Raw genomic sequence first — 15,160 nt, forward strand, 5'->3', positions numbered from 1 at the left:
TCCATTACAGATTTGTTGTCCTACCCTAACAAATTTCTCTTCCGTACTCGAAGACGATTTATTTGAGGAAAGAACAGCCGTGCTCGTGCATACGGCCCGTACAGTCCGTGCTGTCTGGATCTCCATTAGTCCACTAGCACCTGTGTTCCATTTAGTTAAGCACGATTTCTGGACATTTTTCAGGTGGTCCGGGCGATGGCTGATGGAGTGGTGGGAGAGACAGCACATTTCGAGCTTACCAAATGCAGAACTGAATCTCAGGTTTGCATGGCCAGAACACGCATATGCACGTCAACAGCAGCATCGCCGGCGCAAGGCAATATTACCAAACCACTAACAACACGAAGCATGTAGGAGAAGAGCCAGGGGGAGACCCTAGCGCCGTTTTTATTTATCGTACACGACCATGTTTACAGAGCATGTAGGGAGCACGCTGATCCCTCCATGGCTCCATCAGTCCTCACTTCTTCAGCACCCATGCATTATTCAAGTCATGCCCACCTCTTCAACATCACAGGCTGCAGCACGCGAGCTCAGTTCTCGTGATCCCACACCTCCGATGCGCTCTTGTACGGCCCGTGGGTCTTGTTCACGAACAGCTCCTCTCCGGTCAGCACACGCTTCTGCAACACCAGGGATTATTCACGTTATCACATCAGACTGGAACGGATACTTGCTGCTAACTTGACAGGGTTTGTGTTGTGTAGTTTTTCCATAGTGCAGCAGGACTCCTACTGTACGAGTAGTTAAGAACTGACAACACTAAGCAGATCGAGTGATGCTCTATCTGAACACCACATTGTTTTTCACGCGTGAGCTGGCTTCCGCCTGCAAGATACCCTGAAGAAACGACTAACTAAACATAGTATGCAGCACATAAACTAGCTGATGGGCCAACTGCGGACTCTAGATCCGGCCTACTGCTTTGCATTACCATATTTAGTGTTACAGATTTCTAGGGAACATAGATCTCGTTTCACGTTCGGGTGGGTAGGCGCATCAAGTGTCTTCTGCTCTCCTCATTTTACCGATGGCTCAAACATTTTCAAATAATGTCAATCTTAGACAGAAAGTAAATGCGCAACAGTCGGAATGTACCAGCCTCACTCACCTCATCTTTGATGCCGCACAAGACCTGGAAGTCTTCTTCGGGGATCTCCCATCCAAACACCTGGATATTCTCCTTGATCCTCTCATCTTTACTTGATTTCGGGATAACACTCGTTCCCCTCTGCAGAGCCCACTTGATGAGCACCTGCCCTGGGGTCTTGTTTAGTTTGTTGGCTACCTGCAGTTTCAATAGTTGAATTAAGCTATACATTATTTGAATAGCTTGAACTGAACAAAAAAATGACTTCTGAATATACATACCTTTTCAACAACAGGGTCATGAGCAAGGTTCTTCTCTGAAGAACCCAATGGAGAGTAAGCCTGCAAACAAGAATACCATTAAGCGCTTTTGTTTCCGAAATGAAAAAAGCTGCTTAGGTATAATATCAGAGATGTCACATTATCATGTCCATTTTTCAGAGGAATAACTTACAGTAACATGGATTCCACGCTTCTTGCATGCCTCAAAAATCTTATCGTTCTTCCAACCAGGGTGCATTTCCATCTGCCAAGTTAAGCGAATAAAGGGTCAGAAAAATAATTCCGATATTTGGACTACTCATCAAGTTTGAGAGTTCACAACCTGGCATACTGCCGGTGCAATTTTTGCACATCGTAGCAGCCGGTCCAGCTTGGTCACTGTGTAATTGCAGACGCCAATGTTCTTAACTAGTCCATCTTTCACAAGGTTTTCCATTTCCTTCCATACTCCCTCCATGTCGAATTCTAACACTTCCCCAGCTTCCGGAGGCTGGTGTGCCCCATCTTTTAGTCGGAACGGCCAATGGATCTGCATCCATTAGGTAAAATTAAGAGTTTTCGCTATAAGCAGATTCTGTATAAAAATGCATGTGAAGTATTTTTAAAGAAGGCACATCGTATGAAATATTTAATCAGACCACATATATGTTCATCGGTGAAGTGCAAAACCGCGCTACGAACTATTTCTAGCATGTAATATGGACAAACATGCATTTGGGGTGCATGTGTAGTGGGCTCTAAGAAAAACTTAAAGTACTCCCTCGGTCTATAAAAGGATGTCGAAGATTCGTCTAAATTCGAATGCATCTATACACTAAAAAGTGTCTAGATGCATCTAAATTTAGACAAAACTTTCGACATCGATAGAGGTAGTATTATAAGATAACACATACCAGACATAAGCACTAATCAGGGTAAGTTAGTTGCAAACAAAATAAGGCATTTTTTTGCGGCAAGACAAAATAAGGCATTAGTTGTGATTTCTTACAAGGTAAAGATCAATATAATCCAACTGTAAATCCTTGAGTGTGTTCTCCAATGCTGGTCGCACCCTCTCAGGAGTCAAGTTTGTGCACCTAGAGCAGACAAATATTGATCAAAAGTCACATATTACAAACACACTATTATGTTACTGACAATTAATTTTACATCAAAGGACAATCTATGGTTGTGCACACAAGTACCATAGTTTTGACGTCACGAACAAATCTTTCCTGCCGATTCCATTTTGCATTGCAGCCTTAAGCCCTTTGCCGACCTGAAATCAACATAGGGTGTTCAAAGACATGTTTAACCGCTAGCCTAGTACAGAAACAGAGTGTCCCTTTAATGTATATACCTCCTTTTCTATGCCATATTGAGCAGCTGTGTCGACATGCCTGTATCCAGCCTGCAGTAACCATATATTCAGATTATTACAGAGTTCTACCGGTTTCTGTAACTGTGCCCACATGTCTAGACCAAGAAGCTGCAGTAACCATGAACAGAAATTTCCTAAGATGTTGCAGCTTCTTGGTCCAATAGTAGCACGATATCATGACTTTTCTGAATTCAGACACTGCCCCAAGAGCACGGAGTCACTGAACGTACTTCCCCAGAACAGACCAGGATAATGGCATGATGATGTTACCTCAGTGATGGCTGTTTGAACAGAGTGAGCAGTATCGGAGCCGGCTCTCCAAGTGCCTAATCCAACGGCCGGCATAGCATGCCCGCTCTTGAGAACAAAGTGATCTCTCTCTGCCTGCCCCATTGCCTTTGCACTCGCCATGATCTTGTCACTCTAAACCTCTTTTCTGACTGGTGTCTCTCCTTTCTTGTCTTCTTGGGCAACTTGTTTATTCCAGAGGGGATGTGGCTTCGCACCTCAATATATAGAGAGGAACTTCTAGGAAGAGATGCCACGTACATCTGTATCCATGGACAGATGGCGAGAGAACTCCACCTAAAGAACATCTGTGTCCCATGCAACGGTGCACGAAGCACGGATTGCACTGGAAGAACTTGCCAGAACCCACAGGTGTCCAGCAACACAACAAAAGTTAACAGTTAACCGATGGTACCAGAAATGAACATGCTTACCTACCTTATTTCTCTGGACGGTGACGAGGCTTGATTAGACTCTGGCAAATCTGGCCTTATATAGCAAGCAGAAAGGTTTGGCTGCAACAGGTCAGACCTTCCAAACTTTGTACTGTATCATCAACCCAACGTTCTTTCAAACTAAATCTGAATTTACGTCGTGGTTAAGTTACAAATGGCATCCCTTGCTGCTGCGAATCCACTAGATACTGATGGTGTCCTCCTTGAATATGTTCTTTCACACTAAATCTGAATTTACAGCATGGTTAAGTTACAACTGACAGCCCTTGCTGCTGTGAATCCACTAGATACTGATGGTGTCCTCCTTGAATATGTACAGAGTACAGATTACAACAATATATTTATATTTACTCTAGAGAAATGACTATTAGCTGACAACAACAACATCACAGCCTTTGTTCCAAGCAAGTTGGGTCGGCTAAAATGACTATACTTGAAAATATAGTAATTTCTGTTTTCTCCCAAATACAAAATTCCACTCCTTTTTGATTCAGGAGTGAGGCTCAACATTGTCTTGATCCTATCTGGTTATGGACTTTGAAGGCGCCGCAAAGTGACCAAATCACTTGGTCAGATCACTCGATTGGTCAATATTGCTGTTGTCATCCGAATTTTGTACTTCTGTTCTACCGCCCTCTAACTGGGACACTTCTAGCTGGGATGTTTCAGGTGGTGTGGGAACCTCTTCAGAAGGAAGCGGTTCCTTGATCTTTTGTAGCCCAGTGTACCGAGCCAGATCAACCCATTGCTGCAGAAAACAGAATTGTTAGTAAGGAGAAAGGCAGAGGTACCAATATGTGTTAGGGTTAGGGACCTTCATTGTTATTGTGTTTGCTTGAAAGATAAAAACCGATGTAGATTACTTCCTAAGATAGCATATAAGCAATAAATATTAAGGAAGTTCAGAAAATGCATAAACTAATAGAGAGAACTAACAAATAGTGAAAGGATGACTAATCTTTGTTACATCATAATTTGTCTCGTCTGAGTGCCGAGCTAGCAGCACTATGAAACAAAATAGGAATGGAAAATTTAAATGGACATTACTCTTCTCCAGTTTTTCTTTATGAAAATTATGTTGCATTGCACAACGAACTTGAGAGTGTTCTGTTTGTTTAGTGTAAACAGTTTAAGAGTAGTAGAGTACAATATGCTACCAGCAACTAAAGATGAAGAAGTGACCAACCTGAGTTCCCAAGTATGAGTTAACCGTCCTTGCAACAAAGGACAAGAGACCAGCAAGAAATGGCTGATTATAGCGAGTTGCCAAGCTCTCTCCTAGCCGATGCTCCAATAAGCCAGCAATGATCTTCAACATAAATATAAAAATATAGATAAATTGCCCTAGAACTGAAGTAGTAGATACACTTCATTTTTTTTAATTTAGTAGATATGGTCTCCTAGTACAGATAAGTATGTGACAGGAAAATCACTGAACAATAATACTTCCCCACTCGTAAGGCAGTAAAGCTTGGTTTAGGACTATTTTATATACAGACAAACAAACAAGAGCGGCGTTTTGGCTCTACGGTGCATATGCTCCCTTTATTTAAAATGTATTTTACACGTATTTTGAAATGTCAAAAAAAGTCCAAAAATATATGTCGAGTGGACATCTTCACAACCTATGTGCCGACCAAGTCGTTTCACAAAAAACCGACTTTATGCGTGGCGTATGTAAAAAAGACAAAGGTGAGGAAGGTTCAGGGGCTTACTGGCTAGCACATGTGATGGTGTGCTAGATAGCCTGAGTTCGACACTCACTTCTATCTTAATAATTTAGAACAACAGGTTTCCTCCCCTGTTGGTTCATTTTTTAAAAGGAAAAGACAAATTTCGGTGCTAAAATAAGGGTTTACACGAGACACTTTTCTTTTGTCTTTGTTACACATAGCACAAAAATTGTCGGTTTTTTTACGTGCGCACATAGAATGTGCATATGTACGCGTGAAATATATTTTCGGAATTTTTTTCACATTTTGAAATGTGTCTTTTTGGTAAAGGGAGCATATGCAGCTGAGATCAAAAGTGAATTTCGGCAAACATTACCAACATACTAAGATATATGCCGTTATTACCACATTCTGGAGCATGGTTACAAATAAACAAGATGTTTCAATTTCCGTTGAACTGAGACTTAAACGCAGAGAAGGTTATTTACAAGCAATACATTTAAATAGTGATCAGGGTTCATGATGGTTAGTTAGAGACTTTGGGTGCCACTCCGGTAGAAAGAGATTTGAAGTAGAGATTTCATACTTTCATAAGTAAACATAACCTAGGCCTTTCAACTGACAGCAATTAAGCTCATCAAATAATTTACCTGATACCGTAAATTTGCTGATGTTCCAAGAAAGCAACCATAAACAGCTGCTGACTTCAAAATAGGAGCTCTCTTTCGCCCTGTTTGCGCACTCACTGAAGGTTTCAGAACTCCTCGAACAGCATACAGGAGATCTGAGGAAACTCCAGCCCCAACACTAGAAACAAACCCGACACCAGCAAGTTTTAGACCGCCGATTATTACTGCTGCAACCCTCTGGTTCGTATTCCAATTCTGACCAAAGGCATTCTTCTGGAACGCATTATCTGGCAATGATCCCAAAAGGCCTTTGACAAAGTCCAAGCTCTGACCAGAGTCATTATCAGTATAAGAAAGCACTGAAATAGTTGGAGCAGGAAGCCACACTGTAAAGAAATCGACAACAGAGCCTCTGACAGTATCAGTGATGACATAGTCAATTTCTTCAAAAAATCGTCCTTTCCGTCTTTCGTACTGTGCTAACAGAGTGGTTGTAATTGATATAGCCTCTTCAATGGCTAGTCTTTGAAGGAATTTGGGGTCTGCCAGCAATCTTTCCCGGAAGCCCTGCAGAAGTTGACTGACTTAATGAATTTTTGTATAAGGGATTCATATTTTTTTATGAATAGCTTACAGCAGTTATTATGTTTCTAAATCGATAATGCATGTGCTTCAATGAGGCATTCCCAGAAACTAGATAAACTAACAAGATACATGGAAAGGACTAAGGAGCAAAACGAAATTAATGGCATAGTTTCTTTACTTGGAATCGGTGAATCAGTTCAGTCATAACGGGGTATTTCTCGAGGTCAAAGAAGTTCTGCAATATCTCAGGAGAAACAACTCCAAGATCTAATCCTTTCTGAAGATCCTGCGATAGTTCAGTAAAAGAGTAGCATTATCCAGCTGATAAGGAATATGATAGTGCCATAACATCAAAACGTTTTGGCTACAGAAAAGTTTTTACTAATACAGCTCTGACCATGGCTAGTTTCAACAAATACCTGAGGTAAAGCTTCCGGCCTCCTGCCAGCAGCATTCATAACTCTAGCAATTTCAGCACGGTCAAAGCAGTTTCTACTGCAAGGTTTAGCCGCTGAATACCATAAGAAATCAGCAACTGGAATTTCACCTTCCCTCCTTATACTTTGTCTTTCAGGATCAAGAAGTACCACAACTTGTTCTTTCTTTGCTATCTTTTTAGATATTCTGGCAGGTACACCAATACCTCGTGGCCCATATATAAGATGACTGGCGCCCGTCACAACAATTAGCATCCCTGAAGGACCTCTGTCTTTAAGTTCTTTCATAATTATCTGAGACATGGTATAGTCATCAACTACCCTTGCCTGTGCTGATAAATATGAGTCCGGACCAAAAGAAGAGTCGCGGGTTGATGTGATCTTGTCTATCAATGACCGACCCGAGATAGATGTAAAACCAGAAATGAAGCCAGAGCCTGCTGGAGGAGCATACGCCTTTCTTTCTGCTTTTGAAAGACCACTAATCCCCTCTGCTTGGACAGTTCTTTTCACCTACTCAGTATAGATAATTTAAATTATATATGGTGGACTAGGATGGAACTTGGAAGCATATATATTCATAACATAAAAAATACAGAAAAGAAAGTCATAGATCAAACAGAATGTACACCATAACAGTGTATATAAAATCGTACATCATGGTTTTGCATAACAGGACCATACAATATACTTTACGCCAAATTGTCTGGCACCTCGATAGCAACATGCCTGCTAAGAGGTTATGCAGAGAGACTGTTTCATGGGATGTGGCACAAGATTTAAAATGTATAGCATGGAATGTATATTCACGCGTATGCATTAAGGAAAAAAGTTTGCAGGTGAAAAATATTAAGACTTGGATAGGTGCTGCAGCATGGAGTTACTAAACAAATCTGTAAAAAAATTGTGCTATTGTATCGACGCTAAACAGAATATCTCAATCACCTGCAGTGGGGTTCCACAAGCAACAAGCTTAATTCCATTATCACGGCAGAAATTAAGAAGAGGTTCGTATTCCTGCCAGCGCTCTGCTGGCCAGTGCACCGTGTACAGCTTTAAGGTGCTGCCATCAATCCTACACAAAGCATAAGCTTGCAAGTGTTATAAAAATGAACTTAAGCCTTACTCAAGAATGCATTTTCATTTGTAGGCAATGAACTTATTTTCTGGAAGATGAAATCAATATTAGGACTTCAATGAAGTCCATGTGCATTAAAACCCTCTGGCTTAGATTGTGATAGGAATATTACGCTGTTAATTAGAAGCAGAGATTTAACTCACAGAAGTTGCATTATTCTTACAGTAACGGTTGGGCGTCAAGGAGCAAAAGATGCATAGCTTATCCATCTATGAAATGGACACCAAGTGTATTTCATCTAATGAAAAAAACTTTGGAACGAAAACAAATCAAATGGTAATAGATTAGCCCCGTAGATAGGGTTAACGATAATAGCTATTTAGTCCATTGCTCGTCTTACAACAAATAGGAAAGGTGCAGACAAGTCCACAGCCCCACATCACGAATCAGCACTCCAAGTTAAAGGTAGCTAAATCCCAAGCTCAATCTGTTACCCAAACCGATCTGAACCATCCATAATGCCATATGACTGTGATGGTTCCAGGTGATACAGTTGTTCGGGTATGATCCTCGCAATCTCTTGTTAGTCGCACATATGACATTATTATGTTCCTAAATGGTGATGGAAATTAGAGTGATCAGAGTTCATTTCTACCCACACCCATCTCCTGTCCTCAGACAACGATATGCCAAATTGCCAATGAATCATTACATGAACGCAATGTCAACAGAGCTGAAATTCTCCCTCCAAATTGTTTGGATATTATAGCTTAATTAAAAAAAAAGGTAGAGCATAAGAGCAGCGCACCTTCCGGTCATGAACTGGTCGAGCTGCTGCTGGAGGTCGCAGGGGAAGGCCTCGAGCGCGAGGGCGAGGCCCCTCTGGGCCTCCTTGCAGCGGCCCGCGAGCTTCTTGACGATCTCGAGCTCGAGCACGCGGTCGTCGGGGTCGGGCACGAGCTCGGCCTCGCCGAGGTACACGACCTTCGCGGCCGCCAGCTTGTCCCACACCCGGGGCCTGGCCTCCTTCCCCACCGCCTGCGGCTCCCCGATGACGGTCGCGTCGTACACCCTCGACATGGGCGACTCGTCGGGCTGCTTCGGCTCCGGTGGTGGAGGCGGCGGGGTGGGGGCCGGAGGATCGGCGGGAGGAGGTGGTGGGGACGCCACTTCATCGGCGGCGGCGGAGGGGAGCGGGCGGAGGATGGCCGAGGCGGCGGCGAGTGAGGGGACGAGGAGTAGGAAGTCGCGGCGGGAGGAGGCGGAGGCGGATACGCTGCGGCGGGGAGAGGTGGCGGCGACGGCGCCGGAGGTGAGGGGCTTGGCGCGGAGGCGGGAGCTCGGGGACGGGAGGAGCGGTTTGAAGGGGGCGGCGTTTCGGGACATGCTCGCGGCCGAGCTGCGGTTGTGCTTCTGCTTCGAGGTAGCAGAGCAGCGATCTCTGGCTCTGCACAACTTTCCTCGCTTATTTTTGTGTGATGGATAAACACGCTTATATTTTCTGACCGAAGAATTTCAAAAATAAGCAACAATTCAGAGGCTGAACTAGAGGCCACATCATGTAGCTAGGTATCAGGCCATCCACATCGATAAAGATTCCTACTGGACAAGAGGACGAGGCAAGCAAGGTGCAGATAACAACACGCTACTCATTCTGGCAATCCGATCCAGAGGCAAGATTCAACTTTCCTGACAAATAGTACAACGAAATGGCCAAATGGGCATACATGACAGAAGTGGACAACTAGGTTATGGGAAGCCTGTGTGGATAAGCAGACACCAGCCACTAGCTCGTCAGCCAGCCCAGTCAGCAAAGGTACGGAAAACGGATTAGTTGTTGTACCACTCGCCGCAATTAAATTTCACGCAATTGTACAGAACTCAGTTGTCATTACAATGAAACCAGGGTGGCAAAACTGTTGAGAACAAGAAAGGTTGTGTCGGTGTTAAAATCGGAGCAACATAGGTCGATCAAAATCCACTGCTATGCTATCACTGTACACAAATCCGCCGCATGCCTGAATGGCTGCATCAGTTAAAATCAGAGCAGCATCAGTTGCTCCTGTTTGCAAATACTTTAGTTTCCTCTGCTACCTTTCCCCACATAGTGGCAAAATGGTCCGAATACGAAACCTGCGAGTAAGTAAGTACATAAGAAGACAGTTAGTTTTCGTTAAACCAATGTTGTTAGATCTCTATGTTTTCTTCTGTCCATCAGCAACTATATATTGCAGTTTCTGCGATGAATTTCCTGCTCCTTTCATACCTGGTTTACTACAAATCCTTTCAGCATCTCGATAAGATCCCGGCGCCTATCATTGTCAAACCTTCTAATTTCAATCATGTTGTTTTCCTGCATTATAATATATAAGAAGTTAATAAGTGCAAGACAAAACAGAATTCGTTCGGATACAGCATGGATTCAAAGTTCAGTAACAAACACTCCTAGCATTCCCAAAGTTCTGCAAATCGATGTGCCAGCTCCACTCACGAAATCAGCCTGCAGACGTTTTCTAACTCAAAAAATGATCCTAAAGTTCGTAGCATGGTTTGCCAGCCCGAGACTACATGTTGAAAGTCCAAAGAAGAAGCATATCTGCTCCATTAGCAGAATCTTAGCAAACCCACAAAGACAAAGACCACCTTCTAGGGTCTCTTAAAGTGAAGTACTGATACATTATCATACAAAACCTAGTATTCATACTTAACATCCCTGAATAGCCATTAAAATTTTTGGGAAGCTCTAAAGGGTTGCTTCTAGAACTCAACTAACACATTACATCTGGATTAGCATGGATAGTTTCACTAGCTAAAACTCGTTATCCCCAGCTGTAGCTATGCTATGATAAAGAGGAGCATCAACAAGAATGACTATAAAACCATCCTTGGCTAAAATATTGTTTTACGAGTAGCTAAACTATATGCTTTCATAAGTATGTGGGTTGGTAGCTAAATTATTGCAATTGAACTATCAGAATAATCTAGCTACCAACCCACATCATGGTGACAGCAATCCTAAATTTTATTCTAATTTTCAAAGGCAGGACACAGAAAAATTCTGAATTAACTTGAACAAACTGCTTTCTAGTTGGTACTTTCTATGAACATAGACCAAAAGCCATGCAGTTGAACTAGTGTAAAGTGATGCCAGTATAAAAACAAGGGTGATTTATAGTTATGATGTTTACATCAAACTAAATGTTGCTCATACCTAATACTATTTGAAACCCTCACAAGAAAATAAACTTTTTTGCATAAGTATGTGCATGTACTGTCTTGGTCAACAGACTTGGTTGAGGAAATGCAGTTAGAGTAATTAAAAACTATAACCGTGAGCTGATTTTCATTAATAAGCAATGCCAAAAGAAAAATATTACTTCACATTTTTTGGCAATTACCTTGATACTTTCATATTCTCTAAGAGCGTTGTTTTTCGCTTCTTCTGTTGCGCTTATTGTTTCTTTTAATCCTTCTATCTTCTGATACCGGGTCCATTCCTGACCAATACCTCTTGATGATACAGATTCAAGTCTTCCTGCCCTGGTGTGCAAGAAAAATAGATCTGCGGACAGACTTTGCACATGTTGTAAAGCGTTTGAACGATCAGTAAATGCATGATGAACAGATATCATCATCTCCAAGTAATCGTGGATACTATCCTGCAAGTCATAAGTAATTCACTGTTATAATGAAATGCATAAGAAAATTCAAGATACGCTCCCTTTAAGTTTGTGGTATATGCACATACCAGGTGATGTACAATTTCAGAATTTAATTTTGCGTGAGATCTGCTGAACTTGACAACAGAATTTGCAAAATTGTGGATATAAACAGCTCGTCTTTTCTGGGAAATACATGTTGCCTGCTCCCTTTCAAACTTTGCCAGCTTAAGCAATGTCATTCCCAAATGAGCTGTAGTTGTTCGAAGATCATCCTGAGCTTTAACAAGTGATTCTGCCTACATAAAATGTAAAATTAGAAGATGATAATAGCACTTTTGTGGACCAATCTGAATAGTTTCACTTAAATGGTGAGCGAAATTCCAAGACTTGTTCAACAGATAATAAAAAGGAAGTGCCGAAGGTGGAACATAGTGCATTTCTATACCTAAGTTCTTATGTAAAATATCTATTCAGAGGCAACCATGCAATATGTCATGCTATCTACTAGGCATCATAAATTTCACAATGTTACTACTGTTTTGTTAATAGTTGCCAGACCCAGCTCAGCAGATGGCCAGACTGTAAAACCAGTCTCGACAGCGCAACCAGGCAAGGCTGGTCCAGCCCATTGGATTCTTACTATGTTTTACTTACAAAATTAGGTCTAAACAGGCCAGTTTTCAAGTGGCCCAGCGAGTTGAACAGAAACCCTAACAGACCATTCCCTCAGAAACCAAAAAAAAAGTGGAACCAGGCTTTGAGCCCAGCACATGGCAATGCAAAGGTAAACTACGCTACATGGAACATTGTTTGTTGTTGTGGACACGCAATATAAGTCATCAATACGAAGTACCAACAGCATGCATCTATATTCAAATACTCTTATAAACATACATAAATTATGTAGTCCGAAAAGTGAACTGAGAGACTAGACTAATTTCCAGGTCGGTGGAAAGGACGGTCTAGTAACGCCCCTTCTGATAGGCCAATTTGTCAACTCCACAGAAAACAAAACTTAATTATCATCCTTTTGCAAACCACGAAGAATTAGATAAATACCATTAGACTAGACTAAAGTAACCCTTTTTTTTTAGGTTTAAAGTAACCTAATTATCCATTAGAAAAATGAAGGTAAAACGGTCCACATAGGAATTTCGTTTGGTTGATGGAAGTGTGTTCATGTCTGTTGGCTGCAGCTGGTTCCTCTCAAAGTAAGTGAAGGCGGGAGCTGACATAACTCACAAAAAGAAGGACCGAAAGAGTGTAGCCTTCTCTACACAAATACATTATTAGATATTTAAAGATGAACCGGACGAACTGAGATCAGAAGTTATCAACAACAGATCACAGGATCTCGCATGATTCTGTGTCAGAATTTTCTGCTATGACTACATATGTTGGTAAAACCTAAAACTATCAAATGCCGATAATGTCAAAAAGTAGCCAAGGATTGTAACCAACACAAACAAATTGAAAAGATAGTCCCTACAATCACGGGCGGAAGCAGCGTCCCTATCACCCGGCGCTTGCCCGGGCTTGGTCGCTGCTCGCATGTTGCAATCGATCCTATTTCATGGAGTTTTTAGACTGTTCATGATTTTGCATACTTGAAAATCATCTCCAATTTCCACCGCAACGCGCCAGGAATCAACTAGTTCGAATGTGTTGTGAACTTGTGAAGATTGGAATGTCTTTGTGAACGTGTAATGTATTTTATTCGTATTTCCACATTAAACATATTATTAAAACATTATTTGCTCTCTGAGATTTTTTTAGTTGCCTTCCAGCGCGTCCAGGGCAAATTTCTGGGTCCGCCTCTACCTACGATAATGTTAAAAGTAGGTGTTGTATTCCTATCTGTGGTGGTGGTCCATGGTTCGACAGCGCTCAGACGGCCACGCGCCGTTCCGTACTTAGATCTGCCCTACGTGATTCAGTATGCAACAGATTCCTATGAGCATGAGGCTGGTTAATCTACTTGTTAGCTTTGGTATATGACCTAACATATATCGCAAATTGTATTTACACGACAGTGATGCTCCAATCAGAGAAGCAAGCAGATGGCAGTGCTCTGTACCTGCTGAGACGTTGTGGTGAGCTGCTGCTGCAAGTCCTGGAGCCTAGACTTGTGCAACAGGAATTCCGTATCAGTCTCCTCCTCGACCGGCGGCGGCTTGGTCGCGACCAACCCGTTCACCACGGTCTGCCTCAAATCCTTGAACATCCCAAACAGGTCCCTCCCGGCCTTGGCGGGGACCTGCTGGATCGCGGCGTTCACCGTGGTGGCCCAGTACCGCGGCGCCCCCTCGCCCTGGAAGGCGGGGGCGGCGCCGGGCTCGGTGAGGAAGGCGCGGAGGTCGGGGCTGGCGCCGACGGCGGGGTGCGCGGCGAGGCGGCGCAGGTAGCGCTGCAGCGCGGTGCAGCGCTGGATGACGAAGTCGTGGCGCTGCATGACCTGCCCCTCGACCAGGCTCTTGTCGGGCCGGGCCGGCACGAAGACGCCGCGGTGCGCCGCGGCCAGGCGGTCCGCGAGCGCCACCACGTCGCGGAAGCGGCGGCGCACGCGGAACTCGCTGCCGGCGCCGTCGGCGCCGTCGGCGCCGGCAGCGAGGCGGGTGGTGACGAGGTAGGAGAAGTAGCTCCCGGAGCCCGGGATCACGCCGGCGGGCCCCGCGACGGGCTCCGCGTGCTTCTTCGGGTCGGAGACGGTGATCAGGGCGTACTCGGAGGGCGAGTCGTTGGAGGCGGCGGATGGGGCGGCGCGCGCGCTGGGGGCCGGCGGCGCGGGGGCGTCGGCTTCGTCGGAGGAGGAATCGAGGAAGTCGTCGATGACGAAGGGCTCGTGGTGCTTGGCGGCGCCGTTGGAGGAGGAGGGCGGGCGGAGGAGCGGGTCGGTGGAGGGCGAGGAGGAGGCGGAGTCGAGGGCGAGAATCTCGAGGTCGTCCGCGGCGGTGGCCGGCGGCGAGGGCTCGGCGGCCATCATGGTGGGGGGCGGGTGGGGTTTGGGAGGATTTAGACGGCAAGATGGGGAGATCTGAACTGAGAGGAAGGAAAACAGGAACCGATCGGGGCAGTCGAGGAGCGGAGGCAGGCCGGACTCACGGAGCTGGGTGGTGGCGTGGCGTGGCGTGTTCCGCCGCGGGTATGCGTAAGGGAGGGGGCAGCCCGGCGAATCTCGAAGAGGCGGGGGACTGGGCAGTCAATGCCAGGTGGGGCCGGGCTATGAACAACCAACCAGGACCGTTTATCGACGTCGATATTGTGTTCGTATCTGATGCCACACCAACACGCGTATGATGGTGCTAGATGTCGATAACCTTTGCGAAGTCATCAAACAACTTTTTATCTGTCTGTTTCCCGTTTCAACACGTGCGACAGCCCCTTTGTGCCCTCCGTCCCGTCCCGGTCAAAGGCGAAATACACAAAGGTACTGTAGTACATTCTTCAACGGCAACCACTTGAAAATTAAGATTAAAATGCGTATGGTTGAATATATCCATTCCTTTATCAAACATACTCTGATCAACATGCGTATGGTTGCAACTGGAGTTTTTGCTCCATGTATTCATGTATGTAGACAGAAGTTTGCTGCCAAAAAATACTCCAGTTGCAAGAAGCAAGA

General features: G+C 44.2%; 3 protein-coding genes across 3 annotated transcripts; all 3 read right to left on the reverse strand.

Moving 5' to 3' along the window:
- Positions 1–305: 305 nt before the first annotated feature.
- On the reverse strand, positions 306–3,392 carry LOC127319396 (aldose reductase). The gene is made up of 9 exons (XM_051349476.2): positions 3,002–3,392; positions 2,711–2,761; positions 2,556–2,629; positions 2,360–2,447; positions 1,694–1,900; positions 1,544–1,615; positions 1,372–1,431; positions 1,112–1,288; positions 306–623 (listed from the first exon to the last, which is right to left on the reverse strand). The coding sequence occupies exons 1-9, from the start codon at positions 3,140–3,142 to the stop codon at positions 534–536; spliced, it is 960 nt and encodes a 319-aa protein (XP_051205436.1). The 5' UTR covers positions 3,143–3,392; the 3' UTR covers positions 306–533.
- Positions 3,393–3,656: 264 nt separating this feature from the next.
- LOC127319364 (protein RETICULATA-RELATED 5, chloroplastic) lies at positions 3,657–9,343 on the reverse strand. The gene is made up of 7 exons (XM_051349474.2): positions 8,685–9,343; positions 7,744–7,873; positions 6,781–7,311; positions 6,540–6,647; positions 5,798–6,343; positions 4,661–4,783; positions 3,657–4,222 (listed from the first exon to the last, which is right to left on the reverse strand). Exons 1-7 carry the CDS (start codon positions 9,260–9,262, stop codon positions 4,037–4,039), a joined length of 2,202 nt encoding a protein of 733 aa, XP_051205434.1. The 5' UTR covers positions 9,263–9,343; the 3' UTR covers positions 3,657–4,036.
- Positions 9,344–9,710: 367 nt separating this feature from the next.
- Positions 9,711–14,676, reverse strand: LOC127319380 (sorting nexin 2B). The gene is made up of 5 exons (XM_051349475.2): positions 13,616–14,676; positions 11,625–11,834; positions 11,275–11,535; positions 10,143–10,229; positions 9,711–10,009 (listed from the first exon to the last, which is right to left on the reverse strand). Exons 1-5 carry the CDS (start codon positions 14,519–14,521, stop codon positions 9,929–9,931), a joined length of 1,545 nt encoding a protein of 514 aa, XP_051205435.1. The 5' UTR covers positions 14,522–14,676; the 3' UTR covers positions 9,711–9,928.
- Between the last annotated feature and the right edge of the window lie 484 nt (positions 14,677–15,160).

This window comes from Lolium perenne, chromosome 1 (assembly GCF_019359855.2).
Source record: "Lolium perenne isolate Kyuss_39 chromosome 1, Kyuss_2.0, whole genome shotgun sequence".
In the NCBI taxonomy this organism is placed as follows: Eukaryota; Viridiplantae; Streptophyta; class Magnoliopsida; order Poales; family Poaceae; genus Lolium; species Lolium perenne.